The 19,438-nt window shown below is 44.2% G+C and overlaps 2 protein-coding genes and 1 long non-coding RNA gene across 8 annotated transcripts in view; 1 reads left to right on the top strand and 2 right to left on the bottom strand.

The window, feature by feature from the left end:
- FYCO1 (FYVE and coiled-coil domain autophagy adaptor 1) overlaps nt 1-3,563 on the bottom strand; it is a 51,439-nt gene extending 47,876 nt beyond the window's left edge. For 2 of the 5 annotated variants that reach the window (XM_056336939.1, XM_056336943.1), the window contains exon 1: nt 3,386-3,563. The gene's annotated coding sequence lies outside the window, so the exon portion shown is untranslated. Of the gene's footprint in view, nt 1-2,448; nt 2,573-2,927; nt 3,285-3,385 lie in introns of those variants that run through there. The other 3 variants (XM_056336944.1, XM_056336942.1, XM_056336941.1) reach the window with 3 other exon arrangements.
- Nucleotides 1,942-19,137, top strand: LOC130148428 (uncharacterized). 2 transcript variants are annotated; one of them, XR_008821558.1, is made up of 3 exons: nt 1,942-2,489; nt 3,849-3,982; nt 18,466-19,137. It is a non-coding gene; the product is annotated as an uncharacterized LOC130148428 (long non-coding RNA). The 2 variants fall into 2 exon arrangements; XR_008821557.1 differs by lacking the exon at nt 1,942-2,489 and adding an exon at nt 2,614-2,752.
- Nucleotides 11,811-15,675, bottom strand: XCR1 (X-C motif chemokine receptor 1). Its single transcript, XM_056336956.1, has one exon. It carries the CDS (start codon nt 15,577-15,579, stop codon nt 14,563-14,565), a length of 1,017 nt encoding a protein of 338 aa, XP_056192931.1. The 5' UTR covers nt 15,580-15,675; the 3' UTR covers nt 11,811-14,562.
- Nucleotides 19,138-19,438: the final 301 nt, after the last annotated feature.

Genomic DNA, 19,438 nt, shown 5'->3' with positions numbered 1-19,438 from the left:
TGGTCTCTGAGCCTTCTTAACTTCCTCAGTAAGCTTGGCCTGACTAAAGCATCTCAGCCACCTCTGAGACTTTGAGACTGTTAAAAGCAACAATCGTTATATCCTAACTCCGAAAGGGAGCTTTCCTTAGCAGGATTTTTTTTTTACCTCTGTATCTACCGTTCCACACTGTCCCTCCAAGCCAAGGTTTCAGAAGTACTTGAAAAGGCTGCCTCCAATTAATGGTTTTGGGAAGTTTAGTAGGTGGGTGTTGAGACTTGCCCATCTGCAGCGCTCCATCTGTCCTCCATCCAGCCAATAGCAGCAGTAGCTCCCAAGGGCAATTCCCAGCCTCTATGTAGTTCCCACTGAACTAGCAACAAACGACACTGAAATTACAGGTCTTGGTCACGCACACGTAGATCAAATGGGAGGTAAGGCGAGCACACTAAGCAAAAACCACACTGAGACAACCCAAACTGACAGGCCACCTAGTGAATCATGCTACCCCAGAGCCAATGGCAAAAATTCTTATTTCCTTTCCTCTGTAGCAGGAAGTGCAGAGTATTTCCTGTCCGTCTTGGGTTTCTGTCTCATGGGTTTTCCAGTGAAGGTCACCATTTTGAGGGGATGGGGAAATTTCAGAGTTACAAATCTCATTTAGAAGCCTTTGGAAGAGAGGCCTGTATGAGACTGGACCACCGAGCCAGCTGGGAACAGACAGGCTCACAGACGATACAGGCATGGCATGAGCCCAGTTATTCAGGGATACCCTGATCCGACTTGTTCACTTTCAAAACCTACGTTGGCTTGTAGCAGTAGCAAGACCTTTCCTGTGCCCATCCTTCTTCCCAGCAGTAAATGAAATGTCATGGTGGACAGATGCAAAGCTTAACTGTTTACAATTATCTTCGCTCAGATCACTATACCATCAGCAACCACAGAACACTGTGATGGACAAAAACCAAAGGGAGGGGTATACTAGTCAAGGCTCTGTGCAAGCAAGTTTCCCAGCACTATTTCAAGCACCAAGTTTGAGACATTCTACTTAAAAGGTTCTGCTCCTTCCACCAGCATTACAAATTGTAACGCCTTCTTCTGAATACACTTGGGCAAAGTATTTAACATTACTACTACTGTAGAATTTCTGGACACAAACAGCCATCACTCCCTGAACAAATTGAAATTACTGCATGAAAACATGAACTAGACTAGATACATGCTGCTAAAAATTTTCCTTGCATCGGCAAAAGGCAACAGAAATAAAATGACAGTAATACAAGCAAATAAAAATAATAATGTGCAACAATAAAACCACTTAGGGATCTTTGTACTTCCCTTCAGTTTAATAATCTCAACAACATCTAAAGAATACTAGAAGGGTTCAGTGTTTATTTGACAAATAGGCAACTGTTAATTTTTAAATTTGATCCACTAAGAAAAACAAATAGCAATCTGCGTTTAAAACAATTTTCAGCACTACTTTTCCTTGAGTCCACCAGATAATTTCTGCAATTTTACACATAATTTTCTTCACTTTTGAATAGTTTTCTCTCCCTAGTTATTCCTCTAGATCTTGATCCCCCACTGACCAAGTTTTAGAGGACCCTGGCCTCCAGGATGTTAGTACAAATTCCTGTTCCTTTTATGTAACCCTCTAGCAGTGGAGAGAGAGACTGCACATACAATATACCCTTTGTGCTATCAGATGGTGTACACAAGAGGCTCCTTTATTCATGAAAATCAGAGTCCATAACTAACTAACTGGCTCTTCAGAAGAAGTGAAACCATGTTCACAACAAACACCATCAAATATATATACTACAAGAAAAGAAAAACTGACTATCACTTGTTTTCTACCACAGTATCTTAGATAGAACTTTTTAACTGCACTGCAGTCTCCTAAATGTGAATGTTTGGAAACACTGGAACATTTTTTAAATTCAAGCACTCCCACGAGGCTCATTGGAAGACTTCAGGAAATTGCCTTGTACTTAACAATATCTGGAAAACATAAACCACACTACTGCAAGGCAGTTTCTCTCCTCTGCTGCATGTCCTGCAACATGACATCAGAACCGAAAACAAGTGCTGACAAGACAGAGTCCATGTTTTACCCTGAGTTTAATCCCAGCTTGCCTCCATCGGCAGTGCAGTCAGAGATGGATAAAATCAAACACTGTGACAAACACAGCATTAAAGAGGCAAAGAAAGGCCTGGTACTCTCCCTGCTTGTTTATACTGGAAAATAAACTCTGTTTCAAGTGAGAGGCTGAACCGGGAGCTTGACACCTACAGCTGACCAACCCCATACGCCAAGCAAACATTTGCACAGGCAAAAATCAGCAGAAGCTGGGTGCAGTGACCCGGGCAGAAAACACCAGGGCCCCGAGCTGCTGAACAGGCAGCAGCCACCGATTCATCAGGTTCCAAAACAACATGACACAGCCCCTCCACAGCCCGACTCACCACCGCAGGACCTCTGCCCAAAGGAAATCCAGAGCCTAAAGGTGACCGACGACCATTTCAACTAAAGCCTTGCCTTTTTTTTTTTTTTTTTTTCTTCTTTTTTTTCCCCGTGCTCGCACTGGATTACCGGGATCAACGTAAACTGGAGGAGGGCCGGCTGCGAACCCGGCATCTGTTCTGGAGACAGACCCAGCCGCCCCGGGTGCCAGCAACACTCCCCCTGTCCATCGCCGCAGATTTGCCGACATAAGGGCAAGCGGGATTAGGGCCGCTGAAATATTTGCCCGTCAGCACTTTGTAGAGGGTGAGGGCACAGGCACGGGCACGGGCGGGTATTCGGTTTCTAGCAGGGCCCCGGGTGACTGCTGCTCCTGCAGCTGCCGCCACCGCTGGGGAGGTCCCGGAGGGTCCGTTCAGGGGTGGGGGGCAGCGGGGGCAAGAGAAGGCAGCGCTTATGTCGGCCTAACGTCACCGCTCACCGGCTGGAAACGATGACACCCCTAAGGTGGCTGGACCAGGATGGCGGACTATGTCCGCCTCGGCGCTGGCCAGGAGGGAGGGCGAGCCCCTCAGGAGGGAGGGCTCCTTCGAGGCCAGCACGGAGGCGGACATCGGCCGCCACCCAGGGCCTGCGTGTGCGGCGCCGGTCACCCCGCCGCGGGCGGAGGCAGCCCCGCCAGGCCGGCGCTCAGCCCGCCACAGGGCCGAGCCGGACTCCCCCCACAGCCGCCCCGGCGCTGAGGGGGCCGCGGCGCAGCTCTCCCCCTCTCCGTGCCCGCCGGGGCTCCTCCCCTCGCAGCCCAGCTCCGAGCGGCAACAAGTGGAAGCCGCTGAAGTTACTTCCCCCGCTACCTCCCACAGCCGCCGCCGCTCCCCCGCCGGCCCCGCCGCCCTCCGCGCTCCCTCAGCGGGGTGTGAGGGAGGTGTAGCACGTTACCTGCGCGGCCGCCGCCATGTCGCGGAGAGACGGCCAGGGGTGAGGCTCCGGCACCGCCGGCCGCTCCCTGCCGACTACAACTCCCGTGAGGCCGCTGGAGGTGCCTCCCCCCCCGGCGGTGGCCTGGTGCCGCGCTATGGGCGCCTGGTCGGGCCAGGCCGCGGCAGTCCCCTCAGCAGGGCGCGGGGTGGGGTGGGGTGGCGGGGGATGGCACCCTGGCGAAAATAAAGGGGGTGAAAATGGCTCTGGGGGAAAAATCGCTGCTTCCCCCTGCAGCTGCAGGATTGGGGCAGTTTTCTCTCAGGGGTGAGTGTTTCTGGTACTCTCAGGCAAGGTCACCCGTCAAGAGGTGTAACTTTTTGATATAGTACCGACTTGTTGCTTTTAGGGCAATTAAGCATGGCGGTTTTTTCTTTTTCCTTTTTTTTTGTGTTATTTTTTTTGGTTGTTGTTTGTGCATTAGTTCATCAAGCTCTCTGCACAGACAGCTGAAGTGAATGTGAAAGCCAGGAGTGATAAATCCAGTACACAGCAGATTTCCCCTTTCTGTCCTTGCCAGTTGACGAAAGGAAGATCTTCCCACAGTGAAAGACGTAGGTAAGGATTAATAAAGGCCACGTACAGTAAGAGACTGGGAGAAAGCGGGTGTGAAACTGGAACAAGAAGTCGCTTCTTAAGGCAGGGTGTGGGCGGGTAAGTGGGGCACAGGGTTCCCAGCACTCCCACACCGTCTCCCAGCACCAGGTTCCTTCTACAAGCAAGCTGTTTCCACTTTTCCTTTTCAAAATTTAACCCTTCGATAATGCATATGATTCTCTGCAAGGGCATTTCTTTCACAGCATCTGAATAAGGCTATGCTGGTTTTCCACTTGGAAGTGCTTGGAAGCTAAGTTCCTTTGCTTTTTTCTGCATTGCTTTGGTAAACAAATGATTTTAAATAACACTTGTGACCAAACAGTTTGTCATCAATTCTTTCCACAATGCTTGTGACTGTGTTAGCGTCATAAACTTCAGCTTAGGCCGCCATAGGTTCAAATCATCATATTTTCAAGACTTGAGGAAATACATGGGGTATGTAGTCACGCCATCATCCTCATTTTTTTTGTCCTCAATTTAAAGATGACTAAGTGACCTTGAGTTTTGGTGATTAGTCTTCATCTAATGTATGGGTTTGAATAGCTCAAAAGCATTTTATTGTCCTCAGAAATGCAGGTTATAGGGCTAAACATGTTGTGGGCACATAGCTTGTGAAACGCAATAGGATGTCTTACACAGTTTGGAAGCAACCTTCAGGGTGACTTCTCTTGGCACACTGCTGCATCATGGAGTACAGGCCCAGGAGCACCTGCTGAAAACAAATGTTTGCTTTCCATTGATCTGTCGACAACTGGGTATTTTCCAAAAGTAACCTCAGAGTCAGCAGTTGCAAATAATGAGAAATCAAATCCCAGATAATTTCACTGCAATGGATTATTTTTCACATATTTTTAGAAAGTCTTTGTGCAATTTTACTTTTCACGTAACCAAGTAAAATGGATTGTTCCTCCTTTTAATTAAGTAGTGACAAGCTACTTTCAGAAATATATAATTATTGACGTTAATTACTGAATTATTGCCTGTTTACGCAGACATTAATTTCTTCAGGGAAAAACATGCTGTTTCCAACTAGGTCCGTAGCTGACTCACACTTCCTTAAATTTTCTATATTTTCTCATTTCTTAACAACAAAAAAAAGTTCAAGATTTTTGCTTTTTGGAAGCTGCCTTGAAGAAACTGCTTTATCTGCTCCATTTGTGTTGCTTTTCTTTATTTTTATCCTGATAAAATTTATTAACTTACTCATAAACTATGATAAGCTGGATGGGGATTACAGTCAATTTTACTAGCCCAGGAAAGGCAATGTCAGTCATCCCAGCAAAAGGAAAGCCTTTGTTGGGAAAAATCTTTTCACTAGTTGATGGAATGTTACCTTTGCAATGGGAAATATATTCTGTAGAGGTAGCCAACTCAATCAATTTCTATTTAATATGTATTAAGGATCATTAAAGGATCATGCTGTATTCTTTAGGTTCTGTTCCATATGGCTAAAATGTAGGCCAAGATAAATATTTAAGGGCTAAAATCCACTCATGACATCAGAAGTTAAATCTAATGCTAGCTGCAGTCCTTTTAGAGTGATTCTGAAAATACAATTTGAATGTGGGTTGGTTTGGGTTTTGGTTGAGATTTTTTTGCATATTCGTGGCAGTAGGAGCCATTTCTATACTTTGCAAATAAGTTTGCAAATAAATACAGAATCCTTTAGTTTTAATTGTGATGGATAAGTGTACTCTCTTTTTATGTGGGAAGAGTTTCCACCATTCAGGCAAGCCAGTTTACATTCACACTGTCTAGCTTGTCTTTGTGACAGATGCACTCCACCTGTTTGAACTAACTGAATTTTGGTCCATGCAGATGCTCAGCAAGTAGGCCTAACCAAAGTTCATCTTATTGTGTGAGGCTGTCAGTGAGAACCTAGCACTGAACCACAAAAAAAAGGTTTGGCTGGAGACTGGGCTGATAGGTGGCCAACACTGCATTAACAGCAGAAAATCTGACTACAAATTGACCACTTTACACTATAAATACCTGCAGCCATCAGGGTCCATTGAGTTCTCCCTCCATAGCAGCTGGCTGCCCAGCAGCGATGTCGCCTTGAGTAGGGACGCCTCTCAAGGTTACCCCTTGAGGCTGAGGAATCTCTTACCTGACACCAGGTATTGATGGGTTAGTAAGTGGCATTTTTTGCAAGCGTGTAACATTTAAGGTATCTATAGTAAGCTTATGCAATTGTCTTTGTATCCCATACTAACTTTAAGTGTACTAAATAGTATTGACCACCAATCCATCTGTACTTATTTATTATTTTCCATACTAAATGTACTAATTAGAACTCAAAAAACTAACTACTGGCTCAAGTCTGTCTGAGTCTCTGACTCTCACCCTGTGACCGTTGTGAAGTAAAATTACACACTGTTATTAATCAACTCATGCTGACAACACTTTGGTGCCTCATTGACTACAGCAGGACTTTGCTAAACCCTCTTAAATAACTGGGATCTATCAAAAAAACCCCAACCAGACCCAGAAAAAATGTCTCCTGTGGCTATCAGATTCTATGAATATTTGGTCTCTGAGTATGTGTCCATAGGATGCATTCTTTCTGTCTGCCTGACATCATTACATGTGCTATGTATTTCCTTCTATTTTTTTAAAAGGTTAATTGATGTTATATAATAACTGGGGAGGGGTTTGCTTCCACTAGGCACTTGAGGTATTTTATGAGAGCAGCAAACTCCCAGTTTCCCTGGTCACCCTCAGTGGATTAACATACCATTGTAGCTAGACTGAACAACAGGCTGCTGTTCATCATCAGAGACCTTCTGTGACTGCAGGGAGAAAGCTTTGGAAGCACTTTTTGCATTTGTTTGCATTCGGTTTTGAATAGGTAGACAAATAATTGTCAATAGGTATAAAGCTGGAAGCTGGCAACGTAAAAAGAACCAGCAAAGCTCTGGAAAACCTGTAGAAGCAAACTGGGCATTTTAGACAAGGTGGCTGAAGGGCTTGGAAGAATATTCTTCTAATGTCAGGTCAGCTTCTGAGACTGACTTCCACTGAGCACATTGGGGTTAGGAGCTATCACTGCTCAGAACTGGCTGCATTTCACTCCTGTGTGCACAAAGTAGGTACCAAGATTTTGAGCTCGTTCAGTGCTGGTTCAGCTGAACCAGCAATGATGTAGGAGAGCCAGGACACAGACTCTGGACTGTGCAGTTTAAATGAACCAGTCTTTCATGTATATATAGACATGTGGCACGTGGGTAAAGAGCATACTAAGGCTTAGGTGATTAAGAGCTGGTTAAGATGGCTGGAAGGGTATCACCATCAGGAAACAGAACTTGACCTCAGAAAGCAGCATTGTTTGGAGGAATGAAACAAACTCGGAAATATTTTGGATTTGGTATCTTGGCAGTTCCTGAATATGGAGAGAGTACTCCATTCCTTGCACTTTTCTTTGTCATTCTTGGTTCTTTGCTTCACTCCAGCCAGGATCTTCTGTTTTACACTGCTTTTCTGATTTAAAACTGGAAATATTTATACATTGAACATCTATAGAGCCTAAAACTTCTATCTGAAAATGCCCGTGATCTGTCATAAGGGGCTGGCTCCCTAACAAACCTTTCCCTTGCATATGGTACCTATTGAACCTTTGCAATAAAACATGCTGGTTCTCTGTGTGGCAGGGATTTCTGGTTTACATCTCCATGAATGAATCTTCCCAGGAAATGTATTCCTTTACGTTTCTACACCTACATACAATAGCAAAATGAGAACTTTTTAAGTAACGCCAATTTTTTAGCAGGCATGATCTCAACTAGTAATCACTTCTGTTATGTGTTCATTGCACAGGTCAGTGAAGGCTTTGGACATCAAAACCTAGCTTTTCAGTTTTGATTTTTGTGTTCAGTTCTCTTAGAGGACTGTGTTATTCAGGCTGAATTCTGCACTAAAACCAAACTTTTGGCACCATTTACTTGGTTTAATGTTGCTCCAGCAACAGCTCATAAAAATCAGAGTAGTATAGATTTGAAGGGATCTCTGGAAGTCTCTACTCCAAACCCCTGCTCAAAGCAGGTCAAATCAGATGAGGTTGCTCAAGGTCCAATAGAGTCTTGAGCCATCTCTCTGAGTCCCTGTTCCAGTGTTTGACTACCCTTGTGAAAAAATAAGTGCTTATTGCCTAATAGAAATATTTCATGTTCCAGCTTGTGTCCATTGCTGTGCACCTCCAGGAAGAGTCTGTCTCCATCTTCTCTGTATCCTCCAGTCAGGTAGTTGCAGACACAGTCTGCTCTCCCCTCAGCCTTCTCTTCTCAAGACCACATGAACCCAGCTCCCTCAGCCTCTCACCATCCATCATGTTCTCCAGCCCCTGACTAGCTGGAAGGCCTCTGCTGGATTCCCTCCACCACATCTATGACTTGCACGTACTGGGGAGCTCAAAACTAGACACCTGCTCCAGATGCAGCTTCACAAGTAGCCAAATAGTGGGGAAGGATCACTTCTCTGGACCTGCAGGCTACACTCTTGATAAAACAGCCCAGGCTGTGGTTGGCCACCTTTACTGTTAGTGTGCTTGCTGGCTTATGTTCAAAGACCCCTAAATCCTTTTCTGCAGAGCTCCTTCCCAGGCAGCTGACCTCCCCAGCCTGTATAGCTATTCCATCCCAGACACAAGGCTTTGCAAAGTAAAAACTGAATAATAATTGTGTTTACAAACCACAAGTTCTTTCCTGCAAGGCCAGCCTTACTGGGTTCTGTAATCTTTGACTGCTCCAACATTCTTACATGAAGAAAGTGAGAAGCAGAGAAAGACTGCTAGTGGCAGCCCTTCCCCATGGGTGATTGCTGTGAGATGGTTTCAGTGTTCTTTGTGTTTTAAATGTGGATAGGGTTCTTTATGTGAAAAAACAGACTTGAGGCTCACTTTCAACATTCAGTATGCTCAGGAGCTAGTCAGTTCATCTCGAGAGCAGCTTTATGCCAGTAAGTGAAGCACTTGTGTTTGTCCCTCCTTTATGATCATATACAACTGGTCTTCATAGGTTGTCTTTACTGGTACTTCTTAATGTCCATTCTCATTTTCACTGACGGCTAATTCTCACATTATTTTCCTTTCTAATTTTTGTGCTTCCTTTAATATTGCTTCCTGAAGAACACATAGGCATCTAATCAATAAAGCAAATATCAACCAAACCTCTCCATTTAACACATGGCATTCCTATTTAAACACTGGATGAGCAAGAGCATTTTAAACTGCTGAGTAACTATAAGGAGAAGATAAAATAGAATTTGGTTTATGATTTTAATAACACTGGTGGTATTTTCAAAATATTGAGTTATAGATGGAGGTATCCTGACTCCTAATAAAAATACTTCTGGCAATAAGCAGCGCACGCGGTGCTTTGCCCAGTGCATTGCACCTATTTATGAGTCTGATTCTTCCTCTGATTGTGAACAGAAGCAAAATTATCGTTGATTTTAGTAGGAACAGAGATCTTTCTTAAATGTGTGGATTTTAAGTTTGCTTATTTTATTTAAGACAGTTTACATTAGTGGTGGAAAGGATTAATTTGGTTACCTGCCTTACCCCTTACCAGTGAAGATTTCTCCTATTGGCAGATTATTGACTGCTATAGGCTCCCATGTACGCACAGAAGGTAGGAGCTCTGACAGGCTATGGCAGTGATGCTCAGTTTTGTGTTGACCTGCTGAAAAGACAGATAGGGAGAAGGGCTCAATCCAGCTAAGCTGCTTGTGGGAGAAGATATTGTTCATCCCACTGGGTGGTACTTAATGTGGACTTAATCAGAGCAGCAAGAGCATGTCCATTTAATTGTAACTTGCTAACAGGATTAAAGGTGCCATCCTGCATAAAGGTACCCCTGGCACTGTACAACAGTTGTAGTACTGCGACCACTCAATCTGACATTGCTCCCCTCCTCCAAATACAGTGTGGTTTCCAAAAGCAATGAATTTCTCCTTTTTCACTTCATGAACTTCTTTCTTTCAGTTCTGCATTTGCTCAGACCACATAATAGTTGATTGATTGATTGAAATTAAAGGTTCAAGGTCCCCTGAGCATTGTTTTACCTAGAGCAGTATGTATTTTCCAAGCATCTGGAGCTCCCAGCAGGAAAGAGATGCACAGGCTGCCCACCCCCAGACCTGCCCTGGGCATACCTTGTGGTTTTAGCAATATAGATATTTATTAACATATGTGTATAAACAAAGATGGCTACACCAATGTATTTCGTCTTGACAATAGATAAAACTCCAAGTGCCTTAGAGATCTCTGTGCCCAGTAGCAGAGTTTGGAGAGGGGGGTACTACCCATGGCAGAGGAGAAGTACTTTGGGACTACTTAAATAGACTGGACATAAAGCTGTCTGTGGGACTGCTCAGGGTACATGTGATGGTGCTGAGCACATTGCCCAATATCATTGCAAGGTGCTATCTATTGCCTCTGAAGGCCATGGTGATCAGGGGAGGTCCCTGATAATTTGAAAATGGCAAAGGTCATGCCCGTTTTCGAAAAAGGCAAAGACAATCCAGGGAACTATAGGCTGGTCAGTCTCACCCCTGTGCCCTGGAAGATGGTGGAGCAAACCCTCCTGGAAGTCATTACCAGACAGATGCAAGACAAAAATATTTGGGAACAGCCAACACAGATTTACTGAGAAGACTGTCTTCTACAATGAGACAACTGGTTCTGGAGATGAAGAGAAAGCTGTGCATGCCATTTACCTTGACCTTTTTACAAAGTCCCCCACAGCATCCTTGTAGCCAGACTGGGGAGATACAGACTGGATGGGTGGACTACAAAGTGAATGAAAAACTGACTGAACCATCAGGCTCAAAGGGTAGTGGTCAACAGTTTCAAGTCTTGATGAGTGGCTGGTTATGAGTGGCGCGCTTTGGGGTGTCAATACTGAGGCTGATGATACTGTTTAACATCTTCATTATCAACCTGGATGATGGGACAGGGTGCAGCTTCAGCAAGTTTATGGATGAAAACCAGATAAGAGGGAGCAGCTGATATACACTGAGTTGTAGGGCTGCCGTACAAGGAGATGGCAGCAAGCTTAAAGCATGAGCTGACAGGACCCCTGGAAATTCAGCAAGGACAAACGCAAAGTCCTGCAACTGGGATTGCCTAACCCCCTGCAAGAGCATGGGCCTGGCTGGAAGTCAGCTTTCTGGAAAAGGTCTAGGAGTCTGAGTGGACAACAAGTTCCGCACGACTCACTCATGTGCCCTTGCAGCAGTGAAGACTAGCTGCATATGGGCTTGCATTGCCATCAGGTTGAGGGAAACCTTTATCCCCTCTACCTGATGTTCATGTGGTCACATCTGCAGTACCATATCCAGTTTCAGGGGGGCCAGTACAAGAGAGAGACTGATTGACTGAAGTGAGCCCAGTGGGGGACCACCAAGATGGTAAAGGAGTTGGAGTACATGACATAGGAGGAGACTAGATTGGCTGGGGTTTGTTTAGCCCCAGGGAAAAACAAGGCTTAGGGGAGATATAATGGTTCTTTTCCATTATATAATGTGAGGACATAACCAAGGCAAGGAAAAGGTAGCATCATCAGGTTGCAGCAAGAGAGATTTGTTCATGTAGAAAGAAAAAAATCCACCATGAGAGTTGTTAAGCATTGGAACAGGGACTCAGAGGAGTTATGCAGTCAGTCCCTGTTCTTGCAGATTTTCAGAGTTTGACCAGACAAGGCCCTGAGCAACTTTATCTAACTGGAAAGACAGAACTGCTGTGAGCAGGGTGGAGGAGATGACCTTCAAAAATCTCTTCCAAACTAATCGATGAAAATTCACAATTGCTTCTTTAATTGAATATACTTTAACTTTAATAGGTGCTTATCAAAGGTGGAGAACAATAGTCACAGTGTAGTATTCCACTGAATTTCTGAATGTTTATTAGTACCACTTCAGTATATCAGAAGGGGAAGCGTCCACATTCTGAGTTACCTTGGTTATAGTAGGCAGCAGTACAATTGGGTAATAGTAAGCATTCCCTTTACATGCTCAGATATACTGTAACAAAATATGCTTAAGCTACAAACAGGTTTAAATAACTTGTTAAAAACTGGGCAGAGAAGAATCATTTCATTGTCTCATGCTTCCGTTATACTTCTTTACCTTTTTTAGATATCTAAATCTGAAATGTATTGACAGTAAAGATTTCAGGATAGTGTAGCTCTAGGACAATGACTTGAATGACGGTTTGTTGAAATGATGCAGGTGCATGAGACCTTGACTCACCATCACAGCATTTTCTTCTTGTAGAGCTTTGCTGTTGCCTGTGAAGTAGTTCTGGCTTACCAGAACAGAAGAATTTGGACTAATTTGTCCTTCAGTAGGTTGTCTGTTCGTAATTGACAGTATTGAGTCCCCAGTCCAAAGTCTCTTGAAGAACATAGAAGCAACCATGTTAATTTCAAATGTCTCTTATCAGGAGACAAGAGCCAAAGGCTGGTCTCTACCACAACCAGACAAATGACAACTTCTGCCTTTCCATGGTTTGTCTGAACACAGGTGAGTTCCTTGTGGGATTAATGAGTAATCTTTTTCATTTTTTAAGTTTTAGGCAATAACTGTAGTAATGGGAGACCAGCACTGACTTGTTCAGAAAGGTGCATCTGATGATAAGGGACAAGATATGATTACCTTATTCTGGCAGCTAAACTGAAGCACAAACTAGAAACTATGTGCGAGCTCTAGGAAGACTATTTGGATATGTGTCGTACATTTTGCCCCATTCTTACGCTTTTCCTGCTTCTGGATACGATCAGAAATAGGATATCGTACTATGGGCATGTCTGAGTTTCTGCTTTATATAAACTGTACAGCAGCTGAGAAGAATCTGTTGTCTGCTCCAACTGATCTTTGGAGATCAAATGAAATAGCACGAAAACAACACAGAGACATTTTAAGATGGCTGCCCAAAAAGCCAAAATGTTGCTTAGAACCTTGCCAAGCCATTGATTGGTGCCACTGCAAAGCTACCTTGGCTTTCTATACAAAGGCTATGAAGTAATATATTCTGGTTTCTTGAAGCTTTGTTATTCATCTATACGGGAGTACACACTACATGTTACACTGCCTGAAGAAAAAAAAAACCAAACACAAAACCACCGAGCTATCAAGAAGGGTATCAGTTTCTGTGAGAAAAAAAGCCACAGGGTTTGATTGGTATAATCAGAATGTTAATGGTTTTGTTGCAAAAATGCATGCTGTTGAATTCAGTTCCCTCAGCTTGCTTTTAGTTGGAAATCATGTTTTAGTAGTCGTGTAAAAACACCTATGCACTTAACAGAACTAGTCCTCTTAGCAACATTTCCAAAGCTAGCTTCATGCAGATGTTTCCATTTTACTTCCCATCTGCCCATGGAGATGAGATGCATGCATGAAATGGAAGATTTCCATGTGGCCAGGCAGCTGGTTAGATCAGACACTCACACACATCAAAGATATGAGTGTATCTGGTATTTAGAGAGATGTGAAGAACATCAAAACCAAATGCATGGCTAGCTTTGCTGATCAGGTTTTAAGCACAATATGTGAAAAGTTGTGAAGCAGCAAGCATTGAAGTATATAGGCTAAACCCTGCTGCTCTGGCTTCCTAAAACCAATTTTAAAAGGCCAAACATGAATTTTAGTTTTATCCTGATATTAAAAAAACATTTTGTTCTTGTGCCGTAACTTTTTTAGAAACTTTAATCCTTCTCAGCACCGTGGCAAAGGGAGAAAAGGAGGGAGAGAGCATTTACAGGCAAATATGCTCCTGTGCTGCTCAGTAGATGGGCTGCTGATCCACTGCAACCACCTGAAGGGATATTTAGAGACTGGAAGGTGCTTGTGGCAGGAGCAGTAACAGGAGGAAAAATAATGTCCTAGTGAAGTATCTGCTTAACAGCTTGCATTCCTTCTAGGGCTCTCCCAAATTTTCATTTCAGACCCAAAAGACTACATTTACACTAGGCTAGTTTTACATATATCATTATCTACCAACAGATAAAAGAACATATGCACCGAGAACTTCAGAGACTCAGGTCTTGTAGCTATTGTCAGGCCAGTTAATCCTGAGAGCCCCAAAAAGAGAAAACCAATGAGTTCAGCACTGAAAAACACTGTAAAGCATTAAAAGCTACAGAAATACATATGTGTCTATTGCTATATACAATCCAAGCATTTTAAGTCAGGCCAGAAAGCAACATGTAATAACATTGATGTTAAAACCTGGTGGTTTAGCTTCCAAAGGAAAAAGAAATACTCTTACTGCTTTTAAGAAGAAACTATAAATGAGAGAAAATCCATCTCACTGTGCAAAAAATCGTGAAGATGAGACTTACAGGCCAATGACATAATTTCTCAGTATTCTTAGCTTCCATCCCACTGCAAATACATTTTTTTAATTATTTTCCATACATAGCATGTTTGCAAAGAGTAAATTTGTGTATCTTTCTCAGGGAAGTGCCTCTAAGAACTAGAGGCTATCCATGGCATTTAAAATCTGAAAGTTCATCCAGGATTAGTGCTGATAGTTAAGTCTCACTTCAGTAGCTGGACGCATCTTCACAGTGGAATCTGCCTTGAAAGGAGATCCTGGGGCTGGAGACTTGACCATTGCCCCAGGGTAAATACTGACTGCATAAACGTAGCAAATGACTCTTGAACTTGACTCCAACAAATACATAGAACAGAGGGTTGAGGCAGCAGTGAGAGAAAGCAATTTTACGGCTGATGTGAAAGGCAAGGTTCGAGTCTCTTGCATACTGACAGGTAGGTGCTGGAAAAGTAAGCAGAAAGCTGAGGATGTTGTAAGGTGCCCAGCTCAGGAAAAAAGCCACCACAATAACAAGGATGAGTTTCACAGTTCTGTGCTTTCTGCGAGATCTTGCTCTGAGCAGGATTATCAATATTTTAAAGTAACAGAATACGATAACCCCAAAAGAAAACAGGAAGAGTACATTTCTCTGATAAATGTCCATCTTCTTCCATTTCCAGTCAGCATAATCACAGATCTTGATCCCGTCCAAGTTTTCTTGCACCGTGGTGTGAATTATCTCAGGAACCACGATTAATATGCTACCAGTCCAACCAACCAAGCTCACCAGAAAACCGCAGCGCTGCGTCTGGGGTCTCAAAGTTGAAAGTGGGTTCACTACAGACCGGTACCGCAGGATAGTCATAAGAGTCAAAAAGAAAACACCACTGTAGTAGCTGATGGAGAAGATAGCATTCACTGCTTTGCAAAGGAACTCACCAAAGATCCATCCAAAGGACTGGTCCACTGCCCAGAAAGGCAGCATGCAGGAGAAGACTAGATCAGAGACACAGAGATTTATGATGAAGACATTTGTTAAAGATGTAAGGTTTTCATATTTGAATAGGATCCATAACACTAGAGTGTTTCCTAGCAGGCTGAGCAAAAATATCAGAGTGTACAGGACAGTAGTGAGATGGGTGTAAAATACAAAATAGTCACCCATTTCACAGACGTTGCTTTCATTAAAAGAGTATTCATATGAGTAGTTATTGTCTGAATCAGGTGAATAATGTTCTCCATCCATTTGTCTTTGCAAACCTCGTGCGGTTCTCCAGCAGCTACTTCAAAGAACTGCAACAATCAAACAAAAATTTTTGTGGAAATCAACCCAGTAACTAAACTCCTGCTGTGGAGACTTCTGTTTTAAGAGACAAAAAGAAGTACTGAAACTACTTTATTTGTCCTGGTTTTGGGAGAGAAAGGAGTCATTTCTTCTTACACTAAAGCATAAACAGGTAGATACTAAAGCTTTACTCTCAAAGCAACGTCAAGATCTTACATACTTAAGAAGACAGAAACTAAGATGTTTCTAAACCAATATGGTTGGTGACAACTGCTAATTATTAAGCTTATAGTACGTGAAGGTTGAAGGTGCATTCTTTTTTAATGTAAGTATCTTGGGTGCCAAGACTTTCAAAACTGCTACTATTTTAAAAGTTTTCTGGAATGGTATCAAATTCCTAAACACTTTACCATATAAATGATTCTTTGTCACTGAGGTTCAGCTCTGCATAAACTTAAAAAGCTGAGCAGTACCAGTATCAACAAGTGTAAGCAATAAGAATGGAAAAAAATGTGTTTCTTACAGATTTTTGTCTTGAGGCTGGTTGGTATCTAAAAAATCTCCAAGCTGTGGTGGAAGCATCCTCACGGTGGGCGCTCGGTGCCTCTCTGTGGCCTGCTGATGCTTGGGGGTTTGACATCACACACCCCTTTTCCAGGGGGTGCTGCTCTCTGCCTGCCTGCCTTCCTGCAGGTAGGAATTTAATCCCAGCTGGATGGTTCGTTAAAATTGGCCAACAGTATCAAAAGTTACTAGGGCTTGGAAGCTGACATTAAATCAAGTGAAAATACATGGTCACAGTAGCCTCATTTCTTTATGAAATTAAGCTAGAAAACAGGTATAGAAAAACCAGTAATGGCTCCAACCAGTGGTTCAAAGTGGAAATTAACATTGTCTTGGATGAAGGTTTACCTGCAGCACCATGTTTGGATCCTGATTTGCCTGAAGCCAGTAAGAGACCTGCCACTGATTTCTTTGGAAATACAGTTGCAAGAAAGGAACTCCATGACTGAGGCCAAAACTGTGCTGGTGACATTTTTCTTTTTTTTTTTTTTTTTAATTAATGAGGGCAGAACCTGCCTGCTACAGCCAGGAAGACACACTGCCTTTGGAGAACAGGAGGGTTATGTCTACACCCAGAAAGCAGAAAGTGTGCCCAGGAGTGCTGCTGGCTGCCAGCATTTAATACCATCCACGGGATTAGGTAGTTCAGGTCAACCAAAGCATGGCACAGGCAGCACAGGCCGGGGACCATCTACCCATTGGGATGTGGTTTTGGAGGTGAGGGATGAGTGGGATTCGGTATTGTGACAGCAAGTGGCCCTGGCTCGTTTATCACCAGTCAGTCCTAACTGGGAATTGTGTTTGACTGTACCATGCTGCCATCTTCAGTCATGCAGGCCACATCGCTGCCGAGGCAGTCATCCTCTCTGGTTTTGCTTAACGGTACAGATGACACTTAAGCAGTACATGGGTTAGATTGGGGTCTTGACCACCATCGTGTCCTGTTTCAGCTCAGGCCGGAGGTATGACCCCTCCCTAGTAGCTGTCCTAAGGGAGCAGAGGAGCCTCTTTGCAAAGAGTGAAGGTTCTCCATGGATGAGGTGACAGTGCTGACTGCTGTCTTCACCACTTATGCTCTCCTCCCATGCTGGCCACCCAGTGCCAGCAAGCCCCGAGGCAGGACTGCCCACCCGCCAGGAGCTCCACAGCCAGCAGGGCTGCTGTTGGGCTGCTCCTCACCTCTGCCACAACTGCTGCTGCCGGCCCCTGACACAGGGACCTTTTCACAAAGACCTCAGCCCCCATCCCTGCCTCTGCCTGGGAACTATTCTGACCGACACACATCCTGTCCCTCATCACCCCATGTCAGTCTGTCCTTCATACCGCTGCAGAAGAGCAACCAGTGGTTAGAGACCTGGGTATCCACTGCAGAGTGCTGCTTACCCTCCTGCTCACTGTCAGGAGCTGAGCAACACTTGTGAGGCAGAAAGCGCCATTTTGCAAACATATTTTGAGATTATGTCAGATGATGGTTAAGTGCCAAATTAAAAAAGGATGTGAGCCCACCTATTTTCTTCATAGGTCAGGTGATAAGAGGTGATAAATTGTTTTACAGTCCAAACAGTCTCTGTTTTTCTGTGTCCATCATCCTTACAAGCACTGATGCTGAGTATGCAGGCAGTCACATCAGGCAGGTGCATAGCTGAGATAGGAAACCCTGCCAGGAACTTGTGCTGTTTCCACCTCCACATATTTGTGTGCATGCATCTTACCCATCTGACTCGGAAGGCTCTGTCTTGTACTGTGGCAGGAGCCAGCAGAATTGTTGCCTGGGGCCAGGTGTCTTCCCTCTGATTTTGTGCTCAGCGGATCCAGAGAAAGTAGAAGAATGCTTCTGTGGAGCAGCATGCTCTTGGTTGCTTCTTAGTCCTGCAAGTTACCTTTTGGCTAATGCTCCCGTTCGCAAAACAAGTTCATTTTTCTGTCTTGGATTTCCCCCTTGGTGTTCCTGCCAAAGCCATAAATCTAGACAGTGGGCATTTAAGCAGCCAGAAAAAGACACTGTTAGCAGGCAGATGAACTTGAGGGCCACTGACATGCCTGTGCAAAGCTACACAGCAAGGTGTAGTCGCCGCTGCCAAAAGCTCCCACCTTGGCATGCAGGGAGCCTGGGGCAGGCTGAGGTGCACTGCAGCATCCACCACCACATTCAGCTCCTCAGTTTTCAAGCACCCATTGACTCCCAGGTGCCTTGTCCTCGCCAGGCCACATTGTCTCCCCAGTTCTCTCTTGGAGACATGGTAATGCCTCTGCTCACCTCAGCTGTTGCTCTTCTTCCCTCAGCCATTGCACCTTTCCCGGGATGGTGTCCTCAGCATTCCTCCTGTCTCCTGCCCTCTGAAGAATCTGAAATTGTGCAATCTGGCTCCTCCTCTCCTGTTTGCTGCAGGGTGCAGCTGTTGCACCACTGTTCACACTGACTGCAGGCTGCCTGGCGCATGGTACCTCTGCACTGTGCTTCCAGTGCAGATGAGACCTCGATGAAGGATCTCACTGCTGACCTGCCCTCGGAGGTGGCTTATCATTCTCAGGGTAACAGAGGTTTGCACTGCGTGCTCAGTTATAACCAATCTATGCAAGGCAGCATGCTATGCCATGTCGCCTGGTGCTGGCTCCATGTAATTGCAGATGGAGGTTCCAGCCTACAAAGCATCAGACCTCCTGGATCAGGACTAAGTATGTGCTTTGATGCTGTGTTTATACCCGCTGGGAAGCCCTCCATCAGGTCAGTGATGGTAAGGAGTGCCTTGTGGGAAGCTAAGGCACTTGGATCTTCTCCTTTTGCTTCCAATTCAGTAAAAAACTCCTGGAATCAAAACCTGTATTTTTGATGTATTGTATTTTATCTCCCCTCTTTCTACTCTATAAATAAGAAGTGCTGTGCATGGATTTTCAGTTAAGACATGTGCAAAGGAGATGAAAAATGGATGTGATTGAATGAACAGGCTAAGAACATGTTAGTGTCACACATGAAATATGAATCATGCAACTGTCTTCAGTATATATATAATGGTACAAGTGAGAGCAGAAGTTGGCTGAAGAATGGAAATTACCTGAATTTCTGTTGTCAGGACAAATAGGAACAGAGGAAAACCAGAACCTACAGTTTAAAGTCATCCTTGCCCTTGTGAAGAGCACTTAGCAACGTTCAACATCCATTTGACTTTTGGCCAGAAATAACTGCTTTTCCAGAACCTGTCATTTTCTAGCAGTGCTGTTCTTTGCCTTGGAGCATCATGGAAAAAGGATTATTTTT

This window comes from Falco biarmicus, chromosome 4 (genome assembly GCF_023638135.1).
Source record: "Falco biarmicus isolate bFalBia1 chromosome 4, bFalBia1.pri, whole genome shotgun sequence".
NCBI lineage: Eukaryota > Metazoa > Chordata > Aves > Falconiformes > Falconidae > Falco > Falco biarmicus.
This window is presented reverse-complemented; position numbering and strand designations above follow the sequence as displayed.